Source organism: Talpa europaea (genome assembly GCF_964194135.1).
Source record: "Talpa europaea genome assembly, chromosome: 13".
NCBI classification, from domain to species: Eukaryota; Metazoa; Chordata; class Mammalia; order Eulipotyphla; family Talpidae; genus Talpa; species Talpa europaea.
Window position 1 is genome coordinate 84157730 of NC_140080.1, and position 26681 is coordinate 84184410.

Sequence of the window (26681 nt, forward strand, 5' to 3'; positions counted from 1 at the left end):
GAGCCCTCCTAGGAGGTGAAATTTTAGTTAACATCTTTAAAATTATTAAAACTTAAAAATATAAAAGAGGAAAGGAGATATATCTATATTTCCAAATCACATCTTAAAATATATGATTTCAGTTTTTAGAGAAATCACTTGATTAATTTTGTGGAAATTATCCACATGATTTCAAAATCTTCCTAAATTTCAGCATTTTGTGAATCCTGTTATGCACATAAGAAGTTGGATAGGTAGAAATATGTGTATGATAATGTGATGATGCTACGATTACTGTTTTGGACCTTTTAAAGTTCATGTTTTTATTTATGATCTTAATTGATTAATTCTTGTTATGAAAAAAGCTTTCAGATGAGGGTTTAGCATCCATACTCACCTTCTCATTTCCTTACCTGTTCCTGGTAATAATAGCATCAGCTGTATCCTCTTGTTCTCTTAATAACCATTATTTCGGGCCTCCCCGGTGGCGCAGCGGTTGAGCGCTGGGTTGCGAAGCTGCCCGCGGCCTCTGCGGCACCGGTTCGATCCCCGGCTGCTCCCCGGCCACCAGAGGAGGGTCCCACATGGCGTGCAGACCTCTCCTGCCGCCCGCTGCTCCCCTCAGCAGTGTACTTCGGTCCTTCTGCCTGCTCTGCTCCCCGCTCTGGCTCTGGTGAATTCTCTCACCCTCCCGCGCTTCTGACTGTACCCAGTGCATGTATAAACAAAACAAACAAACCAGCAAACAAATAAATAAAGCATGCCTCTATAAAAAAAAAAAAAATAACCATTATTTCTATTGTGTTTGTTTTATCTCAGTATAGAGATATATTCAATACTTATCAATTGTCCTTTTAGCACAATACTATTCTTAATTGCCTGCATTTGTTGCCAGACTTACTTTAGAAAATTCTATGTTTTTAAGCATTTTCATAACTGAGAATGTAACTTTGTATACAAACAATCATGTAAAATATTCTTTGGTAATACGGGCCATTGTTTTTTGACAGTGGATATTATTATATGGGAATCTCTTTTCCACTCACACTCCTTTTAAATATATTTGGATTTTGATTTTTCTATTTGAATGTTCAAATAATTCTTTACCTTCCAGATTCAAGAGTGCAAATAAAATATGTCTCACTATTGAGAATTATGTATTTGATTTACCAGGAATATGGAGTAGACTTTCTATCTAAAAATTTGGATTTATTTTTCAGGGGAAATTTCCTATCATTTTATCTTTGAATATATCTTTATACTTTTTGTGAGCTTACTATGTTAGGGATATGATTATCTTAATAGTGATTCGTCTTTGATTTCCGCTATCTATACCAACTTTGCCCTAATTACTTTAGTTCCTTTGACTTTCCCCATCTACATTCACTGGAATCATCTCATGTCTCCTCTGTGTTCATAATTTGATTTTTAGTGATGACTACTATGTATTAGTTCTTACTAATTTATGTATTAGCTCTTTAATGATGTTGTTTTGGTCCTTGATTTGTTTCCTTAGGTCTGCTATGCCCCCTTTTATTTCATTCTGCTGTTTTATCATCTAGCCCTGGACCTCTAGTTTTATTGAATTTATTTTTATATTAAGTGAACCAATTGTTGGAAGGAACTTGAGGAATTTTCTTCTGTTCCAATTCTTATATTTTCTTCTGGGTTCACTGTTTTGCTCTCCTCTCCTCTTCCTGCCTCTTCTCTCCCCTTTTGTTATTTTTGTTCATTGTCCTGTATTTCCATATTTATCATAGGTGTCTCTTACCTTGCTCGTGTGAATTTGCCTCTGTCCAGGCATCCTATTTGTTGTAATATATTAGTATTGGTTACTGCTAGACTTATTTACCACTCTGCCTAAGACCCTTTGGGCTCCAACTCAAAGGATAGGTATTTCAGATTTTACACATTCTTCGGTGCCATCAGGAATGCTCCAGTGAGTTCAGGTGAAGCAGTATCTGACCACTCATAACATGCAGCTTTGTGGACATGGTGCTGTCTCCTATTTCCCACTGTGGATGAGGAGGTTCCTCCTGCAGTCTCCCAGTCTTCAGCTTCTCCTCACTCAGAAAAGGATAACATAAAGCTAGGTGTTATGTTTTGCACTGACTTAGGTTTTGAGGTATTAGTGAGAATTCTTAGACCTTCTCCCAAACTAAATGGCAGTTTCGGGGGTTGAAGGACAAAGAACTAAATCCTAATCTGGCTTTCTTCTCTACTCCAGAATTCTGTTTTTCTTTGATTTGCAATTTACTGTGCTTTCTTTTCTTTGTTTATTTACTGTGGTTAATTATATTTCTCATTTAACTTTAATAGGTCTCAAAATTCTGCAACAGATTTCTGGTCAAGTTGTTTTCATTAAAAACTCTTGATTTTAAAAACTAGTAACTTAAAAACTCACACACAAAGTAAAAACAAATGGTTCACATGAAATCCCGTAAAAAACCTTCTGAAGGTTTTATGATTGCTCTTATCATTAGCCAGTTTTTAACTATTAAAACTGGGATGGAAGGTGTTGGAGATAATACTTGTTTAGCCTTCTGAGTTTCTGGGCAAATTTGGTGACCTTGTCAGCACCCAGCCCCTTCTTGGCCACTTATCTGATGGCATCCTCAGATGCCAGCAACTGTCTGTCTCATGCTGTGGCAGTAAAACAACCCAGTGGGGACTAGGCAGAGAAGCTCTCAACGTACATAGGCTTGGAGAAACCATGTCGATGAGAGCAGCAAACCATATTTCAAGAAATTGGAACTATCTTTTAGCTTTTTCCAGGAATGACAATCTTTTTCTTCAGTTCAGCAAATTTGCAAGCAATGTGAGTGTGTGACAATCCAAGATGGGGCACATCCAGCACTGATTTGTCCAGGATCTGCAGAACAGTCACTGAGTCATGAATCTGCTTCCATTGGTGGATCATTTTTGCTGTCCCAACCCCACTGACAGGGCAAACATCTTTGACAGACACATTCTTGATACAGAAGTTGACTTGTCTTCAGAAAGAGATCAGCATGACATGGTACATTTCAACAGAATTAGCTTCGTGTGTAGCATTGACTGGAGCAAAGGCAACCACTGCACCAGGTTTGAGAACACCAGTCTCTCCTGGCTCATAAGGACAGTAACAAGAGCATCAATTCTGTGGCTATCTGGAGGGGTCGGCACAGGCTCTTGTTAGTTTATCAAGTTAGTGGCAGGGACATTCCAAAGCTTCAAGCAGTGTGATTCCATTGGCACTGCTCTCTTAACAGGTGACTTTCCACCCCTTGAAACAAAGCATGGTAGCAATCAGCTCCAGCATGTTGTCACTATTCCATTTAGAAACTGGCACAAATGCTACTGAGCAGAGATTTTGGACGCTTTTCTTAATGTAGGTGCTGACTTAATGATTTTCTCATATCTTTTCTGACTCTAGGGTGGCCCAGTTGAATCCATTTTCTTAGCACCAACAATTAGTTGTTTCCCACCTAGGGTGTAAGCCAGTGGGCACGCTCACGGGTCTGCCTATTCCTGGAGGTACCAGCTTCAAGTTGACCAACAGCAGCAGCAACTCCAGGATAGCACAGTCAGCCTGCGTTGTGTCTGTACTCATGCTTTTCATAAAGTCTCTGTGTCCTAGCCTCGGTAATGGTCACTTACTGGCCACAGGTTTCCCTAGGAAGGTGTTAGCGAAGACCCCAGGCTCATGATATGCTTTCAGTTCATCCAAGACTTGAGGGAGCACTTTCTTATCACAGCAACCTCTTTCTCAGATTTTTTGATGGTTCTTTTGTGGATCTGCTTTGGTTTATTTTTCTGTGTATGCACTGGGCCTTACTTTGTATTTCATTAGATGTTGGACAAGAAAAATTAGATTATGTGTTAGAATCTATCATCTTCTCAGGCAAGTGTTTCTGCTAAAGATCCTCTCATAGAATTTGTGATATTAACAAGAAGCTTTAGAAACAAATTTTCTACTGTAAAGTACTGTAACTATTCAATGTGCACTTAAAGTACACAGAAATAGCTCTCACATATGATAGAAACATTTTTTTCTAGACTTTTAGACTATCCACATCTTTTATTAACAAATACCAAGAAGGCATGCTAGAAGACATTTGAATGGGGAAATAATAGTGCTCAAATTTCTCTTAGTATGCAATGTTAGGAACTGGGTAACTCCTTTCAGATATTTATTATTTCTGTCATCACACATCACACGTGAGTTAACATATCTTTTTTTTTCTTAGCACATTCTCATTTCCTTCAGCACTCAAACTGAAAATTGGGTAAATAAGCATGTTTATAAATTATACATGTATGGATTTTGAGTGTCTCTGTATGTATATGAGGATTTAAATGTAGATGTTCTTTGTGATTATATAGTTTATATAGAGGTATATAGGGTCACAACTACATTTATGAAAATAAAGAAATAGATTATAAAATATGTATTGCTACATGTATACACATACACTAATGTTCATGTGTTACATATGCAGGCATAACTGTCATATAATTACATAAGCATGCATATATGATGTAACCTATAACAAGTTTGCATATATACATATATATACAATCTACATGTATATGTTTGTACACATATGTACATAAAAGTAATCACTGGAGAGTTGCCAGTGTCCTACCCGTGTTGGGGGTGCCAATAATATCAGTAAGCATATGACATTTGGATCTTCAAATACCCATGCTATTATCTGTATCACTGGTTTAAACCTTACAAGACTATTCTTCCAAGCTCCACAATTAAAGAGAGAAATGGGATGTTCAGTCTAGATTTAGAAAGAAGGCATTGTGTTTACAGAAAGTTGGAACATAGGAAAGATAATATGATTACTTGTCTGGATGAAGAAGACTGTGAGGGATCTATAATCGTTTCCAAGCATATATAAAGGACTCTAATAGAGGTTGAAGATCAGATATTCTTCATATTCATAGCATATAGACCAGAATTTTTAGATAGGAAGACTTTTTAGCATATAGTTCTCACAATAAGTAGTTCTAATGTGTTATAGATGTGTTATAATGTGTTAAAATCAGAAGTCTAGTTAAAATCAAAAGTTTAAATCAAAAGTTTTATTTCTCTACGATGGTTAAAATATCATTGCCAACTATGGAAAAATAGTTTTGTACTTTGAATATCTTACCTTAATTGGTGTTTATTTAAATAAAAGTATACCTAAGTGGGCCTCCCTGGTGGCGCAGCGGTTGAGCACTGGGTTGCGAAGCTGCCTGCAGCCTCTTCAGTGCTGGTTCAATCCCCGCCTGCTCCCCGGCAACCAGAGGAGGGTCCCACATGGCGCGCAGACCTCTCCTGCCGCCCGCTGCTCCCCTCAGCAGTGTATTTCTTCATCACTCTGCCTGTTCTGTTCCCCACTCTGGCTCTGGTGAATTCTCTCACCCTCCCGCGCTTCTGACTGTACCCAGTGCTTGTATAAATAAATAAATAAATCTTAAAAAAAAAAAGTATACCTAAGTCTTAAATTTTGTTCATCACCTTGTTTTTCCATAGTATTTACTAATGTACTGCCAGAAAATGACTGAATTCCAGGGGTTGACTATGAAGACTGAACTGCAGCCTTTCCTGTTTATCTAATAACTATTTATTAAGCACCTATCCTATGCTTGGCTTTGAAGACTTGAAGATAGATATGACAGCCCCTATCCTTAAGAAGTTGATAACTTAGTTGATTCAAGTCACAATGAGATTGCTTTTGAGTAAACTGCTTTTTGATTAACCTGTTTTTCTGTCTTGTAATTTTCAGTCATGATATATTTATGTCTGCTTGAGAAAAAATATGTTAAAAATTTCACTTAACTTTACACATATCAAGGGAAAAGTTGGTACTACACATTCACATTCTGGCAACTTTTAAGAATAAAATCCATATCTTAGAAACTGTTGTTCCAGAACAGTAGAAACCACAATCATTATTAAGTGTTCCTTTATTTCTAGTATGGAATATATTCTAGTCATTTAAGGCTAGAACCCAACTTACACTGATTTTTTTTTTAGAATATACAGGGATTTGTGAGACAACCTAAATAGAAAATGAAATGCAAATCTCAATAACCAGTTCCACATGGGAGGGCAGATGTGTAGGTAGGAGATTACACTAGACAGAAATATTCAGCAGATTTAAACTTACTTATCACCTAAGAAAAGTCCTGGAAAGAAGTGTTGGATTGGGCAGAGATACATAATAGAGCACCTTGTTTAAAAAAATAAAATAAAATAAAAAGAGGATTATGCATTTAAAGAACAAGTTAGCATAAAGAAGTCTTCTTTGACAACAAAAGTTGATGCAGTAAGTCCTGAAGCTAGAGCCTCACAGCAATTTCTAATCTATAAATTGAATGGTGTATTTGAAGCATTATTCCATAAATCTAGGGTTTTGCTGAGGTCTGCTTAACATGGAAGCCTCAGTTTGTAAGGAATATTTTCTTCCAATCATAAGTTATCTTCCCATCTACATTCAATGCCAGATGACATCCTTCATAGTAATCTGATTATATATGTGATTATGTATGAAGCTATGGTTGCTTAAAGGAAAAGGATCTATTGAAATATAGATAGATCTATTAAAATAATCCATTTGTTTTGCATGTACAGGTAGCCCAATTTGACAGCAAACATATTTTCGATATGTTTGGTCAGATATGTGTAGTCAGACTCTGAATATTTGCATTCAAGAAAAAAACAAAAACTAATGGGTTTATTGTCCACCTAACAAATTAACTAACTTCAAAGGATCTGAGAAGTAAAGATAGGACCTCTGCCCCAGGGAAAGGGAAGTTGTTCTCAGGGTAGAGATGCAACTGCTCAAGAAATTTTTCTTCCTCTTCATAAAACCTCACCAATCATTTTTTTTTCTTTTAGTTTTTGCTTATCATTCTCCAGAGTAATTTTTATTTTCTATTCTTCATTTAAAATATCTGCAAAGCTTTAAAAATGCAGTCTTTGCAATTTAAAAAGCTGTGGCAAATCTCTAGAATGTATAGAAGTCTCTCAAGGTATTTGCCAAGAATATTAATTATGTGTATTAGAATAGTATTTTTAAATCGAGCCTCATGTATTACATACCAACATAACTGGAAGAGAATAGTTTAGCTGAAAGTAATGCTCTAGAAACCGAGACAAAAGAAAATTAGGAAGTAATATGGTATGATAACAAAATTGCTTGTGATGTATCTATTGTGTGAAATATAGCCCTTAATACTATTTTCTTGTTGGTGATGACTTTGGGACTGAAATTGTGCAAGAAATTTTACTATGTAAAATTCAAATGATTAGCCATAGAATAAAAAAAATCTTAAAAACAACTAAAGTTATAGCAAACATTTGCCTAAATTTAAGGTTTAGTATAAAGGTATCTAATGATGTATGAAGGTATCTCTCATAGTTCTACTATGATTCTAACTAATACTGTCAAGCACAGAATTATATTTTTTCATATTTCAATTGCTTATTTGTCATTTGTGGTCATAATCCTTCTTCCCTTAGTCCCAAAATAAAAATTATCTATAATGTAATGCAAGCACTTGAGAAGTTCCCAAGAACTCAAGATATAATGGAAAAGTGGTTAACTTATTTCAGGCATGAACTTTATTCCATATAAAGAAGGAAAGTGTGACTAAAGTCAATATCTTATAGGAAATCATAATACTATGTGTGTATATTAAACATTTTTTAAATGAACTAACACTGTGTAAATGGAATAATTTGGTACTTCAGTTGTGTAATTCATTAAGAAACTGATGCCCACCAAATACTTTAAAGTAGTTCAATTATTTCTCCACAGAAGTAGAAAGGGAAACTATGTTTGTCAAAAGAAATTAGGGTGGAAAGCATAGACTCCATCTTTGGAATTGTCTGATTGGTAAATAATGATTTTGTGAAAGATATCTTTTAAATGAAAATCGATGTAAAAGTTGGTCACAGGGTAAATGTTCCTAAATTCCAGAAAGCCATCCTAAAATGAGTGACTATATCCAAGTCTGTTCATCACAGAAAAAGTCAGAGGTCAGATCAGAAGAGTTAACATGGCTGACTCCATTTGCTCACACCTTCGTGGCACAGTGTCAGCATCAAAAACTAAGCAATGTACTGAATTCATGTTAGCATTATTGGTAAGTTACCTTACCAACAAATGTAAGGGTACTGTAGAAAGTACCATAAAAACAGTTGTAATAAATGTCACAGGGGTTCTAAAAGGAGCAGTCATTTTATACAGAAAAAAATGGAGACATCCTTTTCTAGAGAAGTGGATTTATGAAGGACAGACAGGATGTCTCTACCCAAGGTAAAATGGAATACAGTTCATTTCACCTTGGATGAGAAAATAGAATGAACAAAGGCTTGGGTTAGAAAATGCCAGGTAGGATTGTTAAATTAAACCACAGGGGTGTGCATGTGAAGGATGTATGTGGATAAAAACTTCTGGGGAAAAAAGTATCAATCGATGATGCATCACTTAAAAGCAAGGTTGAAAAGCTTTCACCTAATTTCTAATCCAACCTGGGTTTATGTATTTAGACCTTTTCAGCACTATCCCCCACAACATGTGGTTTGTGGAAGTTACTTAAATACTTTGTACCACAATCTCCTCACCTGAAAAATGGGAATAGTAGAGAGTACCTCAAAGAGTTGCAATAAGAATAATAAATAAAAAATGTTAAGACATAATCTGTGCATAGTCAGTTCTCAAGAAACATTAAATATTGATTGGAAATAAAATTTGATCAAAATTTCATAAAATTGAGAACAGAATCTAAAAGAGACAACAAATAATGTGCTCAGAGGCATTCAAGAAAAGTATCTGTGTTCTTGTGGTTTAATGTCACTGAATTTGGTGATGAAAGAAAATTTCATGCTAATATTATCAATTATAAATGATTGTCGTTCTCTGTACAATGGTCACAAATTCTCTTCAGTCAAGCTCTCCGGCTCATTCCTTCCATGCCTTTAGCTAGTGAATATTAATGCATCCCAGCTGAGCCATCTAAATCAATTTTCTTCCTTGAAAGATTAAAGCATATAAGTTATTTGGCACTAGGAATCCAAATACTCAGTTAAAAATCAGGAACCTTAGGCAGAGAGGAAGGGAACGGGTTTGAGAGCAATTTCCACAATCTTTCCGTAGAAAACCAGAACTTGAATCCTGCACTCTTTACCCTGGATGTCCCCTTTTTTTAGAAGGTGGTGAACATCAAGGATTAAGATTCAGGGGCCTCCCTGGTGGCACAAGGGGTTAAGCGTCAGCACTATGAAGCAATCCACAGCCATTGCAGCACGAGTTTGATCCCAGCCAGGGAGGTGACCCACATGGTGCAGCAGACCTCTCCTGACTCGCTCACTATATTTCAGTAGATCCGCCTGTTCTGCTCCCCACTCTGTCTCTGGTGAATCCTCTTACCCCTCCCCCTCAAACTTCTGGTCTGTACCCCAGTTCTTGTATGCATAAATAAATAAATCTTTAAAAAAAAAGATTGCAGATTCACTTTGCCATCAGGAGAAAGTTGCTGAAGGTGGTTAAAGAGCAAAATGAAGAGACACCCTGTGGATTGGGAGAAAATTTTTGTATTTCATACAACTGATAAGGGACTGATCACAAAGATATGCAAAGAACTCAAACAACTGAACAAAAACAAAGTAAACAATCCAGTCAAAAAATGGGAAGGACTTGAAAGATACTTCTCCAAAGAGGAAATGCAAATGGCCAACAAGCATATGAAAAAAGTTCAACATCCCTCATAACCAGGGAAATGCAAGTCAAAACCACAATGAGATACCATCTCACACCAGTAAGAATGGCACATATTAAAAAAAAAAACTAGCAACAACAAATATTAGTGAGGATGTTGTGAAAAAGGAACTCCTGCACTTCTGGTGGGAATGCAAACTGGTCCCAACCACTATGGAAAGCTATGTGGAGGTTCCTCAGACTACTGAAAATGGAGCTTCCATGATCCAGCAATTCCACACCTAGGGATCTACCCAAAGGACACAAAAACACTAATTCAAAAGAACACCCGTAACCCTGTGTTTATTGCAGTACTATAATAGGTCTGACTTGGAAACAACCCAAATGCCTAAAAATAGATGGCTGGATCAAGAATATGTAGTGTATATACACAGTAGAATAGTATTCGGCAATCAAAAAAGATAATGCCATTTGCAGCAACAGGGATGGAGCTAGAAGGGATTATGCTCAGTGAAATAAGTCAGAAGGAAAAAGAAAAAATATCGGATGATTTCACTTATAGGAGGAATACAGGGGCATCAAATAAAGCATTAGGGAAAAATAATAATGAAAAACATAACAAAACAAAATAAAAATAAACAGACAACTCTAAATCAGAGACATTCTTCAGGGGAGGGAGAGAGAGAGGGATCAAAATGGGAGGGCAGAGCACAAGGGACTATGGTGCTGGTGCACAGTGAACTGGTGGTAGAAATTCTACGGGGACTATACCTGAGAAAAGAAAGCAAACATTGTAAAACAAATGAAAACTGTTGTCTCATATATATATTAATAAATAATTAAATTTTTAAAATGCAGTATTTACTCAAAGGTTCAAGCTTTAGTACGTCCTTCTTACTGAGCTTAATGATGGCAAAGAAATACAATCTAACCTTAAAAATGGTTCCCCAAAATGCATATCAATTTCCTATGTGAAATGAGATCAAGGCTGCTACTTCACTGTGAATTTAACCTGGATCTCAGGCAGTGTGAAGATTCCAATGTGCTATCAATTTAAGATTCCCAGCGGAAGAGGATGAACATTACTTTCAAAATTCTTCTTCCTCTAGGCAGGACTTTGAGGGACAGAGCCTGAGAAATTCATTAGCACAGGTGTGTTATATTGTATTTGTAATTTTCTTTCAATTGCAAATTTTCATCATAGAGTAACTAGTATTATGGTAATTGAGACACTAAATTAAATTAGGATATCACTTACCATGCTGAGAAAATTATAATATAGTGGAATAATACGCTACAGTAGATAATTACTAGGACAATAGGAATGTGTCCACACTAAAGATGACAGTCATTTTAGTGTCCTATCGCTGCAGCCAGTTTCAGCAGGAAATGAGTCCTTCACATTAACTACATCCTAATGAAACTCTAGAATTACAGGGACACTAAGCTTTCTTGTTTTATACTCTGGGTTGCTGAATTCCAATCAACTCCCCTCTGTTTACTTCATTAGCTTAGATTCTTTAACTTTATACACATCTCACTGTCCTTTATGCGGATCAATTGGATAGAGTTACTTGAGTATTCAGCTGTTTACTAAATTTAATGTTTTTTTCCACAAGTGTTTATTTTTCATTCCTTGTGGCAAAATACCATTCACTGCAACCATTATGCTGTGTTTACGACAAGAGTGAAGATTTATTCCAAGTTCCATTTTTTCAAAGATTTATTTTTATTTGCGCATGTAAGAACTGGGCTGTAAGCCAGAGGTGTGGGAGGAAGGTGAAAGTATGCACTGGAGACAGAGTGGGGAGTAGAACAGGTGAATCTACTGAAATACCCTGCTGCGGGGAGCAAAACAGGCAGATCTGGAAACAGAAGAGGTCTGCCGTGCCATGCGGGTCATCTCCCTAGCCAGGGATCAAACTCATGCCATAGTGGCTGCTAATAGCTTGATAGTGCTGAGTCTTTAACCCCTGCGCCACAAGGGAGGCCCATGTGTTCTAAGTGCTTGATTAATAAATCAAGTTTTTGTGAGTAATTCCCCCAAACTGGATTATAACCATTTGGATTACAACTATTTTGTAGTCTAAAGCACTGTTTCTCACATGGTGAAGACCTTAGCATGCATGTTCACAATCCCACACACCCACATTTTTTTTTTTTCTGTCTTTGCAGTTCCGCCATGGTTCTTAAATCACCCTTCCAACCTCTATGCCTATGAAAGCATGGACATCGAGTTTGAGTGTGCCGTCTCTGGAAAGCCGTTGCCCACTGTGAATTGGATGAAGAATGGAGATGTCGTCATTCCCAGTGATTATTTTCAGATAGTGGTAATTATCTTTTCTCATATTTGAACCAATAAAGTGATCAAATAGTCTGGCTCCTTTTGTGTGTCTTTCAGACAAGGTTTTAAACAAATAGATAAAGGAAAATAGAAGCAAATCTCCTCTTTCCAAGTATTCTCCTTGATGGTTATTGGGGCAATACAATTCAGAACCTACCTCTAGACTAAATTAAGCCAGGAATCTCTGCTTCTTTGACTTTTATAATAAACTTTCAGCAAGATATGCTACTTGTGATTGTGGTTGCCTTACTTTGATAGTGTAGACAATTTTCCTTTGCTTCTCTTCCAAATTGCACCAGCGTATCCTGGTGGTGGCAGTGGGAGGAAGCCAGAGAGGCAGAGTTTACACTGCTTTGTAGTTACTAGTTTCTTCTCCCAAGCTTTACGCTGGCTCTCAATGGTGAATTCCTCTTCTAAGATCAGTCAACCTCCAGAACCCTTCATAGTCTCTTTGTGCATGTGCTTTGTCACACTACAAGGGATCTTGAGAAATAAATCCATAAAGCATACCTTGCTACTGTTAGCACCACTTAACCATTTTTTTCACTTTCCATTGTATTTGTTCAATTCGCTGGGAATAGAGCAAGAAGGGAAAACATTTAACTTTTGAAGCCATACCAATTCATTAGTTCCTTTAAGTGGCAATGCTATTTCCACTACTACTGACTTATAAATGACCTGCCATAGGGCAACTTGAAATGTGTTGTATATGTCTAAAATATATACGACTTGCATATAAAGGAAATTATTGCGTGCCCTTCAGGACATATGATAAAAGGCAACATTTATTTTTTTCTACAGTTTGAAAAATCTTTCTCCCAGCATGACACATTACAGCCAACCTATTTAAATGCTGCTTTTCTTAAGGTGAAAAGAAAATGTACAGTAAGAGTCCTATTCCCACTAAATTATGCTTACAAATATTTCCCCAGTAGCTCCAGAAATCAGAGAGCTTTTGTCTGGCGTACATGTAACATTTAACACAAATAGTAAGTTATATGAGATTTGTTAATTAGAAGTTAGTCAGCTTTATCTAAGAATTTTACATCAGCCGAGAATTGACTACAAGGCACTAAAAACAATTAAGAATTCCCCATGAGGTAATATTTATCTCTTAATGACTTCAGGGAAAGTGATTTAACACGTCTCACTTACTGAACTAATTCTTACACTAATATTGAAGATAAACTGAGTTAGTATAATTAAATGTTATCTCCTTATCATTTTATCATCCATTCTTGAAAAAGAAGGTGGCTGAATTTATAGAAGACAGGAGGTAATATTGCTGTATTTAATTTATGGATTATTAAAAGCAAAACATTTTGCCTTATACAAGAGGGGCACAGATATCAAATGTCCTCCATAACCCCCTCCAAGGTCAACAGGGTACATGTCAAAGCAATTACAATTTTTTAAAGATTGTCAGACATTTTTGTTTCTCAGTAAACACATCCAGAAAATAGCCAACTTAGATTTCTTCTCTCTTCGAAGCTGTTTTTGTTTCATTTTACTTTTCCCCAGCAGCTGCCGAAACTGAGTTTCCTTTAATAACAAGTAAGTAAAAGGAAAAGATTTCTTTTGATGCTAACCTTGTTTTTTTCCATTCCTCACAGTAATTTTCTGTTCACTTCTCATTTAGTTAATAAAGATGATGTGTATTTTGTGATTATATTTTTTTCTTGTAGAACTAGGTTAAGTTGATGCACATGCATTCAGCAGTTTTGAGGGTCGGAGGCATTTCCCAAGTGGTGTTAGACATTATCTTCTTGTTGGACATATTCCCACTTCTTTTTGGGAATTAAGACATTTGGAAGACTTAGTAATTAGCAATTACTAAGTAATTAGTAATAGTTTTATGACTTCCTTTCTTGATTCTTCTGTGAACTTTAATTAAAATGCTGTTTATGGTCATTTTGTCACTTTAATGTTTTGCTTTTTGAATATTTCGCCACCTGCTTTTCTTCCCCTTAGGGAGGAAGCAACTTACGGATCCTTGGAGTGGTAAAGTCGGATGAAGGTTTTTATCAATGTGTGGCTGAAAATGAGGCTGGAAACTCCCAGACCAGTGCACAACTCATTGTCCCTAAGCCTGGTAAGACAAGGGCACTTGACTCTGGTACTTGTAGCTATAATTATGCATAGTCCTCTTATAAGTCTATATTGTTATAGACTTACAATTTGAAATTAATTATTTAGTAAATTAAGGTCTACATATGTGTATCAGTGGTATGCTTTTCCTAGCAATGGTATATCTATCAATCATACATCCCTCTCCAGTGAGAGACAGTCATCGTGAACTATAAGTGCCTCTATTTGTCAGTGGCAACAACCACTGAGTTACTACTTTCTTCCCCCTTTGATGACATGCTCTTCTTTCAGTGTTTCATCTAAATATAGACTATCTTTGCTATACACACACTCATATATGAAGTCTTAAATCAGTGGTCAATGGAAATTGAGAGAAAAAAATACTTGAAAGTATGTTATTTTTATAATTAGATTTTGATAAATGTTCATTTTTGTTACATTTAAGGCTTTATTTTGCTCAATTGTTTTTAGAATTTTGATAAAATAAAAATTTGTTTCTCTGAAATGTAAGACTAGAGATAGAAAATATTCACTTTTCTAAAATAAGATTGAAAATTTGTTTAGATACAAATACTTGAAAATATTAATACTCCTATGAAAAGTTTTCATACCATATATTATGATAACTTTAACTCTTAGACCAGTTTCTTAGCTCTTGATGTGGCTCATTCTTGTCTTTTTCTTTCCCTGCATAAATTCAGTAGAAAGTAGCTGAAATGTATGAGACATTGTGTTTCTTTATGTCTGGGCACTAGGCTGATATGGTAATATTTATCCAAAGAGATAGCGTATACCTTAGTGGTCTATAGTATTGTAAACCAATGTTGCCTCAATAAAAAGTAATACCACTAAGAAAAACAAAAGAGAATTAACTATGAAGTCCTTTAATTTTTTAAAGGACTCCTAATCAATTATCCAAAGACAAACATGCTTTCATATTAATGGTCACAATAATGACTTGTCCTTTTTTCCTGGATTAAAACAAAAAAAGCAACTGTTTTAACTAGAACAACTGTCCCAGATAAGTAAATGATAGTTCTCTTAAGAGCTATCTAGGAATTAAAACGGTCAATTTACCCTGGTTCAAGATCACTGATTTCTCTGATGGACGACTTCTTTTCCCTCAATTTAATGTGCTTTAAGTGTTAGTGTAATTTCATTTGTGTGACTACATTCTTTTCTTCTGAAAGTCATGAATAAATAGGAGAAACAGAACCCTAACACCGAGTCTTCAATTGCTTTAGAATGTATGCCCCACACCATTACTAACAACAGTGCGGCCATGTTGGCACTAACACTCTGCCTTCTACACAGCACAGAGCAAGAGAATTCTAGTTAACCTTGATGTCCATCTGAGGTTATAAAGCTGAGGAAAATGCAAGACAGCTCTCCAACTTTTCTAAAGAGAGTTGAGAGACATTCTCTTTAGATTTGCGACATTGCTCAAAAGGCCACGTGACTCATCCCCAACAACTGACCGCAGGTATTGGTGGATTCTTTGAAGTGGTGGAATTAAAAGGATTAGAGATTTTCATAGTATTTTCCTTCCCACACAAGCTAAGTTGTAGAGGCCTCAAGAAAACTCCCTGAATAGATTGTGGGCGTGTGTGGGAATTGTTTGCAAAAGTGAGAAATAAAACAACTTACTCTCACTGAAGGCTACCAGGAGCTGCTCATGAACCAGAGGACGAAAGAAGGAAATTTGGGAGGAAGCTCTGTTTTTACCTTTGGGAAAAACAAGTGTCAGTTGCACTTGAAGAAAACAGGACTGCAGTTTTTTTTGAAAGGACTCTGCCCATGAGGTCCTTCTGCATAGATTTCCTCAGACAAAAGACACTGAAGACCTTGCCTTGCTGGCTTCAGGAAAAGGCCCAGTGAGAACATTCCTAAGATGTGGTCTCCAAGAAACCCAGAGAGCTGCCCCCAAAAAAGGAAGCACACTGAAACCTTCTTTGACAGAGTCGTAGGAGTACAAGCTAGGAAAATCAGTCCTTGTTACTTTACTTCCAGTTGCTCTTCTCTCTCTGACCCTGGATTAGCCTTGTACAGAAGGGAAGAACTGGGCTCAAAAGACTGAAAAATGGGGCTCCTTTACTGGCTTTGGTTGCAGGCCTACTCTGGGAGGTAGGGAGAAGCTTTGAATTGAACATTATTATGTTTAGTGTTTTGATATAAGAACCGCTGAGGAGTGTGTGTGTGCATGTTGTGTATTGGTATTGCTTGTTTTGTAATACCTGAAGATAAGACTTTTAAATAAGGTGACTCCAGTGCCAGAAGATTGGCCCCAGCATCTAAAGATTTGTTTCAAATTGCAATTAGAGGTAGTAGAAAATAGATCTGATATGATGTATCTGAGCATGGTGACAGGAGATAGTAATAAACATCCCCTCTTGCTATTCCAGAAATTCAGCTCATGTGATAAACCAGTTGTAGGTATTCAGCTTCACTTACCCCATAAACTCTGATTTCAGCAGGTGGCCCTTTATTGTAGTATCTTGTTTTCCACTTGTGCCCTCATTCACTTGGGTGTGTGTGTTTATTAAAAATCAAAGCTCCTCTGGGAAGAAATGTCATTTACCTCCTTGCTAAGGCAGGCTTAGAGAATCTTAGTAATTCATTCTTCTCTCGCCTAGATGGTAATGTATTGTCAGTGGACTCTACACTGTTGGTCAGTGTTTATTGTATTTGGCATTGAATTAGAATGAAAGTAAAAGAAAATGAAGACAAAAATCCAAAAGCGTGACAGGGCACCATTGTGACTGTCTTACATTCCCCCCTTATAAATGATGGATGATTTTTTCCTGACTATTTAATCAGGTCTTCAAATAATGCCTCTCCAATTCCTCAGAGATGCACCATAGGCAGCATGCACAGATGGTGGAGAGGCTAGCTATAAATATAAATTTAGCAATGAGAATGACCATGGTGGGAAGAACATAGCCCTCTCTGTTTAAGTTTGAACAAAAAATGGCCACCATGTATTCTGAGGCACATTGCGGGCCTGCATTGCCCAGCTGGTCAGTGTTGGCCAGTCCACGGGCTTGTGGCTGAGAGTTACTCTTGGCAACCATAACAATCTGCTTCTCACTGAAGCACACACAATGACCTATTGGAACCAGTGTCCATTGTTGGTGGATATTTACATATGCCTAATAAAATTACAACATCATCTCTTATATATAGTTAGCTATTCACTCTTTAGCAGCTAGTGACTTAGGAAATAAACACAATCTACTGAATTGAACTGAGTGAATGGTTTGTTTTTCTATCCAGAAAACAAGTTTGGGAAAACATTGAAAAATTTTTTTAAAGATTTATTTATTTATAAATACAAGGGCTAGGATACAGGCCAGAGTTGCGGAGGGTGAGAGGATTCACCAGAGACAGAGTGGGGAACAGAACAGGCAGACTGATGAAATACACTGCTGAGGGGAGCAATGGGTGAGGCAGGAGAGGTCTGTGCCATGTGGGCTGCTTCCTGGCTGGCCAGGGATTGAAATCGCACTGCAGAGGCTGCAGCCAGCTTCACAGTGCTGGGCTCAACCCCCTGCACTACCAGGGAGGCCCCAACATTGAAATGTTTTTACAATAGCTTGTGATATATATATTTGCCTCGGAATACATGGTCACCATTTATAGCTCAAACTTAAACAGAGAGGGCTATGTTCTTCCCACCATGTTCAGCTTCACCTATACTGTGTGTTAATCTCTTCTAAAAGTTGAGTAGATGTTTCATTGTTGTTGGTTGTTTTGGTTTATTTTTGTGGGGTACGGGGAGACATCACTTAAGAAGTCTGCTTTCCAAGTGAAGGAAATTAATGTTCAAGGTCCACCATTCAGGGAATAGTCCAGTCAAAAAGTGTGATGAATCAATGCATTAGGTGTCATAAGAGTAAGATATTTCAGTAGCCACACTTACAAATGGGTATGCAGTAAATTAGAACTCAGTTGGCACAGCAGATATTGATGAGTTAATTACCCCTGTGTTACCATATAGTAAACTAGAGTATGAGTAGCTAGTAATTAATTTAACAAGACTATTTGGTAAGTGGGTAGGATACTTAGCAATTTTCTGATGCTAGGGTGGTGGGGTAGTGTGGAGTTAGGGAATAATACAGAGAAGATAAAATTGATTCAAGATAGTTACCTCTGAGTTAACTCTCCTGGTTCTACTGTTGGGTGACAGTCAGTTACCTGCAATGGTCTGCAGTGAATGTACTTGGAGGTAACAAACTTTTGGGCAGAAGAGTGAGGACCAGCAAACTGGAAATGTAGCAATAACTGGGAATCTGTAATCTGAAATATTTTAATTCAGTGGTAGAAATGGTGAAGATAGAATAAAGTTGTCATGGGAAGAAATAATGTATTCTTGATATCCTACTGTGCACAGAAAGGCTTTATGGGTACAAGTGATTAGGTGCTATAACTATTTTCAAAATATTTGAGCAAGGCACATATGTTACCTTCATAGAAGATGTAAATACAGAGTATATGTCTCATTTTAATATGTAATATTTTCTAATTCTGGTTTTGCTTTGCTCCTCCAACATTGGTAACAGAATACAGTTTTCCATTGTAAGTGGGGAAATAAATTAGTTAGGCATTTAAGAGCTATAAGATGTTATCAATTCCCTGTCTTCCTCTGGAAAAGGTTACTAATTACAAATGGTACTGATTTTTAAACGTTTTAGTAAGGTACTATATCATATAGCCTAAACTTAGCAAAAGTATTTAAGTTTAGTCATGACAATTAGGCATAAACTAAGAAGTCTTTTGACACACTTTTTGTGATTCAAAAAAATGTTATGACAAGACTACTTTTATCGAAATGGGCAAGATAATATTTGGATGTACAACTATATAATTTTATATTAACTGCAACTAATTATAGTGTTTCCTACTATTGACTCCTACATAGTAACTTCAGTGGGATTGTGTGAAGCAATAAAAAAAATTGTACAATTAGTGTTGACACTTCAAGATCTGTTAGAAACTTAATTTGTCTGTGCAATAGTACATAAACAACCCTAGAAGAGAGGACATAACTAAAGCTAAGGAGATGCACTTTGTAATCTGATGTTAGTCATTGGAAATCAGTTAAGTTGAAATTTCGTCTCTTAATGTGAGAAGGGTTCCTATGATTTAACTGCTTAATTGCATTTTGTAAGGGGAAAGTGTTCTTAGACTTCTATAAATAACTTAGAAGGGTTATTTTCAGAATAACTTAGAAGAGTTAGTCCATGTACTAGACTAGCATGCTTGTGGATACAACTGGAAAATTAATTTCCTCACACAAATGCAAATGTTCATTAATATTGCATTCTCTTTACCTTCCATCAAGTATAAGTGAGTAAAAGTGCACCGAATATTTTTGAAATATATTTCCAATGTGGTATTATTATATCTTACAAACTTTCCAAGATGTCTTCTCTTATAAGACTTAGTAATTAACCAATCGCATAATTACAAATAGGATAATTAGCTAGTAGGGTACAGAATCAATTTTGGAGGTGGTTTTAATGTCAGTATATATGGCTACAAATTTGTTTAATCTACTGAAAAATCATTTTTGCTTTCCAAGGTAAAGATAAAAAGAAGGTCTTCTGTGACCTTTCATTTTTTACCTAAAAGTCTTCTCCTCCTCAGAGAAAAGTTGACAAGTTAATACTTTCCCTGAGATATTCATTCATGGTCAAGTTTGGCATAAATCAGTCATTTAACCTTTTATCATAATATGTGAGATATTAATACATCTCATCAATAGATCCTTCTCTAGCTTACCTATAGAGAATAAAATATATATTTGTATATATTTATGAACAGAATCTCAGATAATATTTTCTAACTTTTCCCAGTCTCTAAGTCTTCACTTTCCCAGCTGTAAAATACAGTGGATAATTGTCTCAGAGATTTACTGAAATAAATGTATATAAAAGGGATTTGTAGGCTGTAAATTGCTGCACAGATGTTAGCTGTTATAAAGTCTTCTGTTGGCTTGTGTAGTTGTAAGAAAGATAACAGGCTTTAATTGGGGTGGATACAATGACTTTTTTCTAGAATATTTTTCCATGCTCTGAGGAAAAAAATAATAAACAAATATTTCAATGACTGTCCAACTGAAGCTTAGCTTTTTCGCCCAGTGGACAAGGTTAAGAGAAAAGATCTGCTTTAAAATGACTGACAGTGGAGAGGTTTGCAGTATCAGTTTAATGACTTGCTCTTTCCAGCTTCATGTAGGCAGAGGTTTCTCAGCAAATAAAATCTTGTCATTCACCTTGTCCTTCTTTTAGCATGTGCTTCAAGTAGGAAACTAGCTCAGTGCTAATCAAGAGGATATGTCTGTATGGCAGACTTTGAAATTAGAAATGAATTCTACAGTAATAGGAAGTATCCTGAGACCAGTGATAACTATAAATCCATATGATATGAAAGACTTGATAGATTCATAAATATTGATCACATCATACTTCAGTGGTAAACACACCAAAGAGTGATTTCCTATCATTTTTTTTTTCTTTTTAACTCTATAGTGGGGAAGTGGAATAGAAGAATTTTGATTTTTGCCCTGCATACAAGTGATCTTGCACTTGTTTTATGTATTTCTGACTTACCTATATATCATCCTTGATGACATTTGTGTGACTACACACAGATACACATATACTACACAGATGTATGTGTGTGTTTATTTTCTAATATTATTAGTGAATTTTAAGGAGGGATTGGGGTCAAAATAAGGGGGTTGCAATTGTATGGGGAATATGAAAATAAAATTAAAATTAGATGCAAAAAAAAAAAAACCCACAACAAAGCAACACCAGCCAATTATAAACCAGAGCCATCCTGCAGGGGAGGAGGAGTGAGAGGGATCAGAGGGAGGGAGGGAGGAGCACAGGGGACTGAGGTGATGGTGCACGGGTGCATTGGTGAAGAAAACTATGGGGACTACACCTGAGGGGGTGGGGGAAGCAAATATTGTTTAAAAATGAGCAATGATGTAAAAAAAAATTAAAAATAAAGTATCTGCTATACCTTAGAGGATATTGTCTCCTTAGGATATCTTCTTCGATCTGCTTCCTCAGTTGTTTGTTCAAGAGGCTGTACTTTTGCTGTCTCAAGTCAGCAGTTTCTCAGTGGTTAGTGTGACAGGATCAGCAGATCCCATGTGTGTGCATTTGTGCCCATGTTTCTTTACCTATAAAATGAGATATATGATATTTCACAGTGTTTTACATTGTTTGTGGCTCAAATACTTTCTGAGCTCTCAGGTAGTGCTGCAGACTGATGCCAAGTAGGAGATGCAGACTATGCATCCATCCCAGGGAAGGCCGAATTCCTGCACCTTCCAAAGTGGAAGGAGTTCATTGTCAGTAAGATGCCTCTAAGAGCTGGAGCTGCTCACTCCCCTCGAGGAATGGTGCTTTATCAAGTGCTCAACATTTATCTCTGGTAGGTGGATGTGCAGTAGCTGCTAATGTGAAGTGGAAGCTTTGTGGTGTTTGAGTCCATGGTGCTAGGCAGTGCATAGGCTCTGCCCCTGCTACCATAATTGCTGATTTCAAGGAATTTTTTGCCCCCACCGGAGCCTGACTGCTGTCAGCAGTCTAAGTTGTTCCATCCACTGATTATTTAGTACAGCTTTCATAGAGGATGCGATCTGGTATTTACAAAGATCTTTACACCTGATATTTACCCTAAGACACCCAGCCATATCCCTCTTGTCCAAATCTCCTTACCCCTGATCTTCCAACCACGTTACCTCCAACCAGTGATCAGTCAGCCAAGCTGCTTGACTTTGTTTTAAGTCTCTGTCTCTTGGTTCTTACCTTGGACCGTTTCTCTTTAATACAAGTATATGACAGGTATACTCAACACTGCCTTTCAGAAAAAATTTCTTACACTCTCTTTTAGGGTCATCTCTAGAGAAGCTGTAGTATATCAGCCATCTATTTGGGATGTGCATGCACCTCATACTAAGCTAACAAAACTTGGTCTTTTTCCTTCTCAGTTGCCTGGTTACTCGTGAGAATTGAGGGCAAAGGAAGTTGGGTAACAGTAATTGAAAGCATGGAGGGCAGGGCCACCTGCTCTTATCCCTTCTGGCCATGCTTGTGCCTGATGCCAAGTGTAAAACACTTTCATCTTTTTTTTTTTTAAGATGTATTTATTTATTTATTTATACAAGCACTGGGTACAGTCAGAAGCGCGGGAGGGTGAGAGAATTCATCAGAGCCAGAGCGGGGAGCTAAACAGGCAGACTGACGAAGTACACTGCTGAGGGGAGCAGTGGGTGGCAGGAGAGGTCTGTGCGCCATGTGAGACCCTCTCCCAGAGGCTGGAGATCGAACCAGTGCTGCAGAGGCTGCTGGCAGCTTCGCAACCCAGCACTCAACCCCTGTGCCACCAGGGAGGCCCCATAACACTTTCATCTTAATATGATCTCACATATTGATTTGGTGCATCTCAGATAGCTGGTTCACTATGAGCAGTTCTAGCCACCTAGTCGGTTGATTATCCCATGGTTGGAAATTCTTACTCTGACCAAGTCCAATATTCTGCCAGAAGCCATTTTGTAAAAAGCATATGATGACTTTCTGCATAACTTTGCCAAAGAACACAAGGGTTTACATTGTGATTATTGGGGCCTGGCATAATCTACACACATTTTTTTTTTCCTACCTTACTATCTCTAATATGATAGAATCTCCTGAGATGTATGGCCCAGTGTCAGAACTACTGACAGAATAACCTGGACTTGCTACATCACCTCTTTCTACTCCGCACACACTACTTAATGTTGACAGATACCAATGGTTACCTCGTCAAAGGGTCAAAGCTGAAAGTGCTGTCTATAGACCCAAATCCCTCACAGGTATAGTGATTTTACTATCTGGATGAATGAAATACAATGATTTGACCTTATTATAGGACATGTTTTGCCATTCTCCCCCCAAAGAGCTACTAAAACATTTACTGAGGAAATGAGCCACTAAATCTTCTTAGGGTTTATCACCCAACCCATGGAGCATATGTGTTTTACCAAAACCTTCCATATATTTGTCATTTCTTATTCAATTGTGTGGCTGACATAATGGAGAAATGGAGTACACTGTAAAATACCTGATGAATGGGACAGGTGCCTCTGGACTATATTGTGACAGAACATGAGAGAGCTAACAAGCCTTAGGACACAGCCATAAATGAATAATGATTCTCCATTCCTAGTAAATTAAAAAAAAGTTTTGATTATTCTTTTTTTCATAGGGACAGAAAACACCACATCACTATGAATAAATGTGTTGTACTAGAGGTGGTGATAATCTGCTCTTATAAAGATACAGCATCTGATATAGTTGATGGAATGGACAGTACCACTTAGTTAAGTTGTGGTTGTTCACTGCTGTCCCCCAGGCTTGTTCTGTTTTTATGTTTGTTCACCTTTTTTTTTTTTTTTCGTAAGGACAGGGTTGTGGAATTAAATCAGAATATGATAGACGCTACCATTCTTGAGAACTTTAGGAGTAACACTAAATAACCTCTGCCATTCCCCCAGGATCTAATAAACTACCATGTATGAGTGGAAAATAAATATACAGTGGAATACATAGATTTAGTACATCAACAAATAGTGGAATAATATATTAAAATAGGATATAAATTTATTACCTCATATGACTCCCAAGTTTAAACATTTCATTCATTGTGATAAAAATGTACTGCATTATTTTTATTTTAGAAAACAAAAGGCGTGGATGCAAAGAGTATAAACAAAAAGCCATATATAACCAAGCTCGGCAAGGGTTTAACATGTGAGCCTGTGACTTCAGCCCCAGTATTCTCTGCCACTAGGGAAACTTAAAAGCTCTCAGAAGACAAGACTTTTGTGTGTAATATTTTCAATCCATAGGAACTTAGAAACCAAGAAAATAAACATGATTTGAACTTATGGAAAGGAACATACACACAGAGCTATAATATTCTCTCCTTAAAGAAGCGTGATTTATATGAACATAGAAGCAAAGGAAAACACAGAAGAACACAAGGAACTTCTTGTGTCAGATTCTCTGTGCTAGGCACAGTAAAGACATATCATCCCATTCACTTCTATACTCATCCATGCCAGAATAGCTTATTTTTCTCATTTCACAGATTAGGTCATGTATCTACCAAATAGCCATAAAGTGGCAGACAGCTGGATTTTAAAAACACTATATTCATCTATGTGGTACCGAGTTGGGCCTTTCAACCACATATTAGTTGATTCTTCTAAGTATTGTATGGAGGAGATACAGTTACTTCCCTCTCATTTTGTGGATGAGGAAGCTGCTGATAGGGAAGTTAGCTGGCTTCCCAAGGCCACACAGCGAGCAAGCAATCCGTCTGTCAAACCCGCTGTCTCAGCCTCTCTGCCCTAATGTGACTTCCCACCTATGCTCTTTCCTCCAGTGGGAGGCTGTCAGGGGCCTGGGGGATGACTCAGGTTTATTTCAGACTATTTTGGAAATTGTTCAAGAAGAACAGCTTGATACCAGTTAAAGTTTCTAAGTTCTGCCTCTCAAATGATCTGTGTCGAACCCTCAATATGCTCTAGAGGTCATTGCTAACTATGGGTCAGTTGTAGACGGTGTTTAAGGGTCTTAAAAGTGAGTATCACATAATGTGAGTATCAGATTCAGTTATGACAGAGTGAATTGCAATGGCACTTTAATTATTTAACATCGTCAAATACCTGGAAATATAGACCCAGGAAATGAAATGCAAATTAGAGATGGGAGATGACATTCAAAGAAAGTTTAATGCTTTATATTAATATTCTATAAATTCTAACACAATGTGTGGTGGAGAACATTTTTGTTCTAATCCTGCTTAGAAGGATGGCAGGGTCACTTGTCATGAGTGGCACAATACTGGTATTGTTTTGACAATTTCTGTCAATGTTTTATTTTGTGTAGTTTTATTTCATGTGGCTTAAGCAAGATGCTTCAGGTGATAAATAGGCTATAAAAAGGAGAGGGAGTTTCCTTTCATATAAAGTATCTAGTCATTGGTCCTTAAACTATAATGGAGATACATAAAAATAATAATTAGTTAATAATCCTACATGACCAATGCATGTTATACAGATCTGTCTGTTATTTTGTGTGTTGACAGATATTCAAGAATCTAGATGACCCTAACTTTCCCTGACAATATTGACAAAACATGACTTTTTCATTTAGATGCTAGTCTGAGTTTGATACACTGTACAAAATAAGAACTTTCACTTGAAATAAAAATAGCCCATTCTCTAAATAAAACATGCATTATTACAAAGCAACAGAAGCCAAATAGAGAAGCCAGTTTCTCTCTTGGATATTTTCCAGTCTAATTGTATTTAACTAAAGCTCTACCTAATATTCAGATAAAGTGCTAAAAGATGTCAACTGAGTGCATGTCTAGAGGAATGTACAATAACAGAATATACTATTTTGAATAGAAAGAATGATTCCTAAAATAATTTTCCCCTAATACTATGGAAGGAGAAAATAAAAAACAAATATAATATAGCTTATTGTATATGCTTTGCTTCCCTGTCTTGTTTCATAAATAGAAAGAGGCAAAAATAATAGAATTGGAGACCCAGACATAAGCCTTTTTTAAAAAATCTTATATATATATATTTTTTAAAGATTTATTTATTTATTTATACAAGCACTGGGTACAGTCAGAAGCGTGGGAGGGTGAGAGAATTCACCAGAGTGGGGAGCAGAGCAGCCAGAATGACCGAAGTACACTGCTGCTGGGGAGCAGCGGGCGGCAGGAGAGGTCTGCGCGCGGTGCTGGACCCTCCTCCGGTGCCAGGGGAGCAGCCGGGCATCGAATTGGCGCTGCAGAGGCTGTGGGCAGCTTCGCAACCCAGCGCTCAACCGCTGCGCCACCGGGGAGGCCCCAGACATAAGCCTTTGGATCTCACGAATCCCATGTCTAACTTCTGATATACAGACCACCTGCATTATTTTCATATGTGAGCTTTACTTCTTTTTATTTAATAAGAAACTTTGAGTCCAATTTTGATCAGATATCTTAGGTCCTTAACACATTTGCCTAAAAAAGATAAGATGACCTTTGGGGAAATTCAACAGAGTGAAGTGGTAAATACCTTTTTACTTTTTATGTCAGGAGCAACAGTAATAAAATTTCATAAATCTCTAGAGATGTGACATCTGAGCTGACATAGACTTTGAAGTGGGAATATGATTCTGCCAAGCCATCAAGAAGCATAAAGAAATGGCTGGTAGACAGAACATTGCACCAAAGCTTAGGGAAATAGAACAGAAATATTTTTATCTGCAGAGAAGTATGCTTGGTTCAGTATGAAGGGAGAGTTAGCAAGAGGCTGAATCATAGAGTCTCCTTTAGAATATGCAGAGATTGGACCTTTTGTCTAGGCTATGCAGGGTATTGATGTAAAAGATAGGTGTTCCTATTGGTATTTTTAAAAGATAACTCTAGAAACTGTGGATGGTAGCTGAGTTGGAGTAACAGGATTAGGGGACAGGAAACAACAACTAAATGGGAAAGTGTGG

The 26681-nt window shown here is 37.0% G+C and overlaps 1 protein-coding gene across 1 annotated transcript in view; it reads left to right on the top strand.

Moving 5' to 3' along the window:
• DCC (DCC netrin 1 receptor) overlaps nucleotides 1-26681 on the top strand; it is a gene marked incomplete at both ends in the record, with an annotated part of 1034810 nt that overhangs the window by 629792 nt on the left and 378337 nt on the right. Inside the window, 2 exons of the mRNA XM_084252763.1 lie at nucleotides 11859-12013; nucleotides 13999-14119. Coding sequence (XP_084108889.1) covers nucleotides 11859-12013; nucleotides 13999-14119 — 276 coding nt within the window. The remainder of the gene's footprint in view (nucleotides 1-11858; nucleotides 12014-13998; nucleotides 14120-26681) is intronic.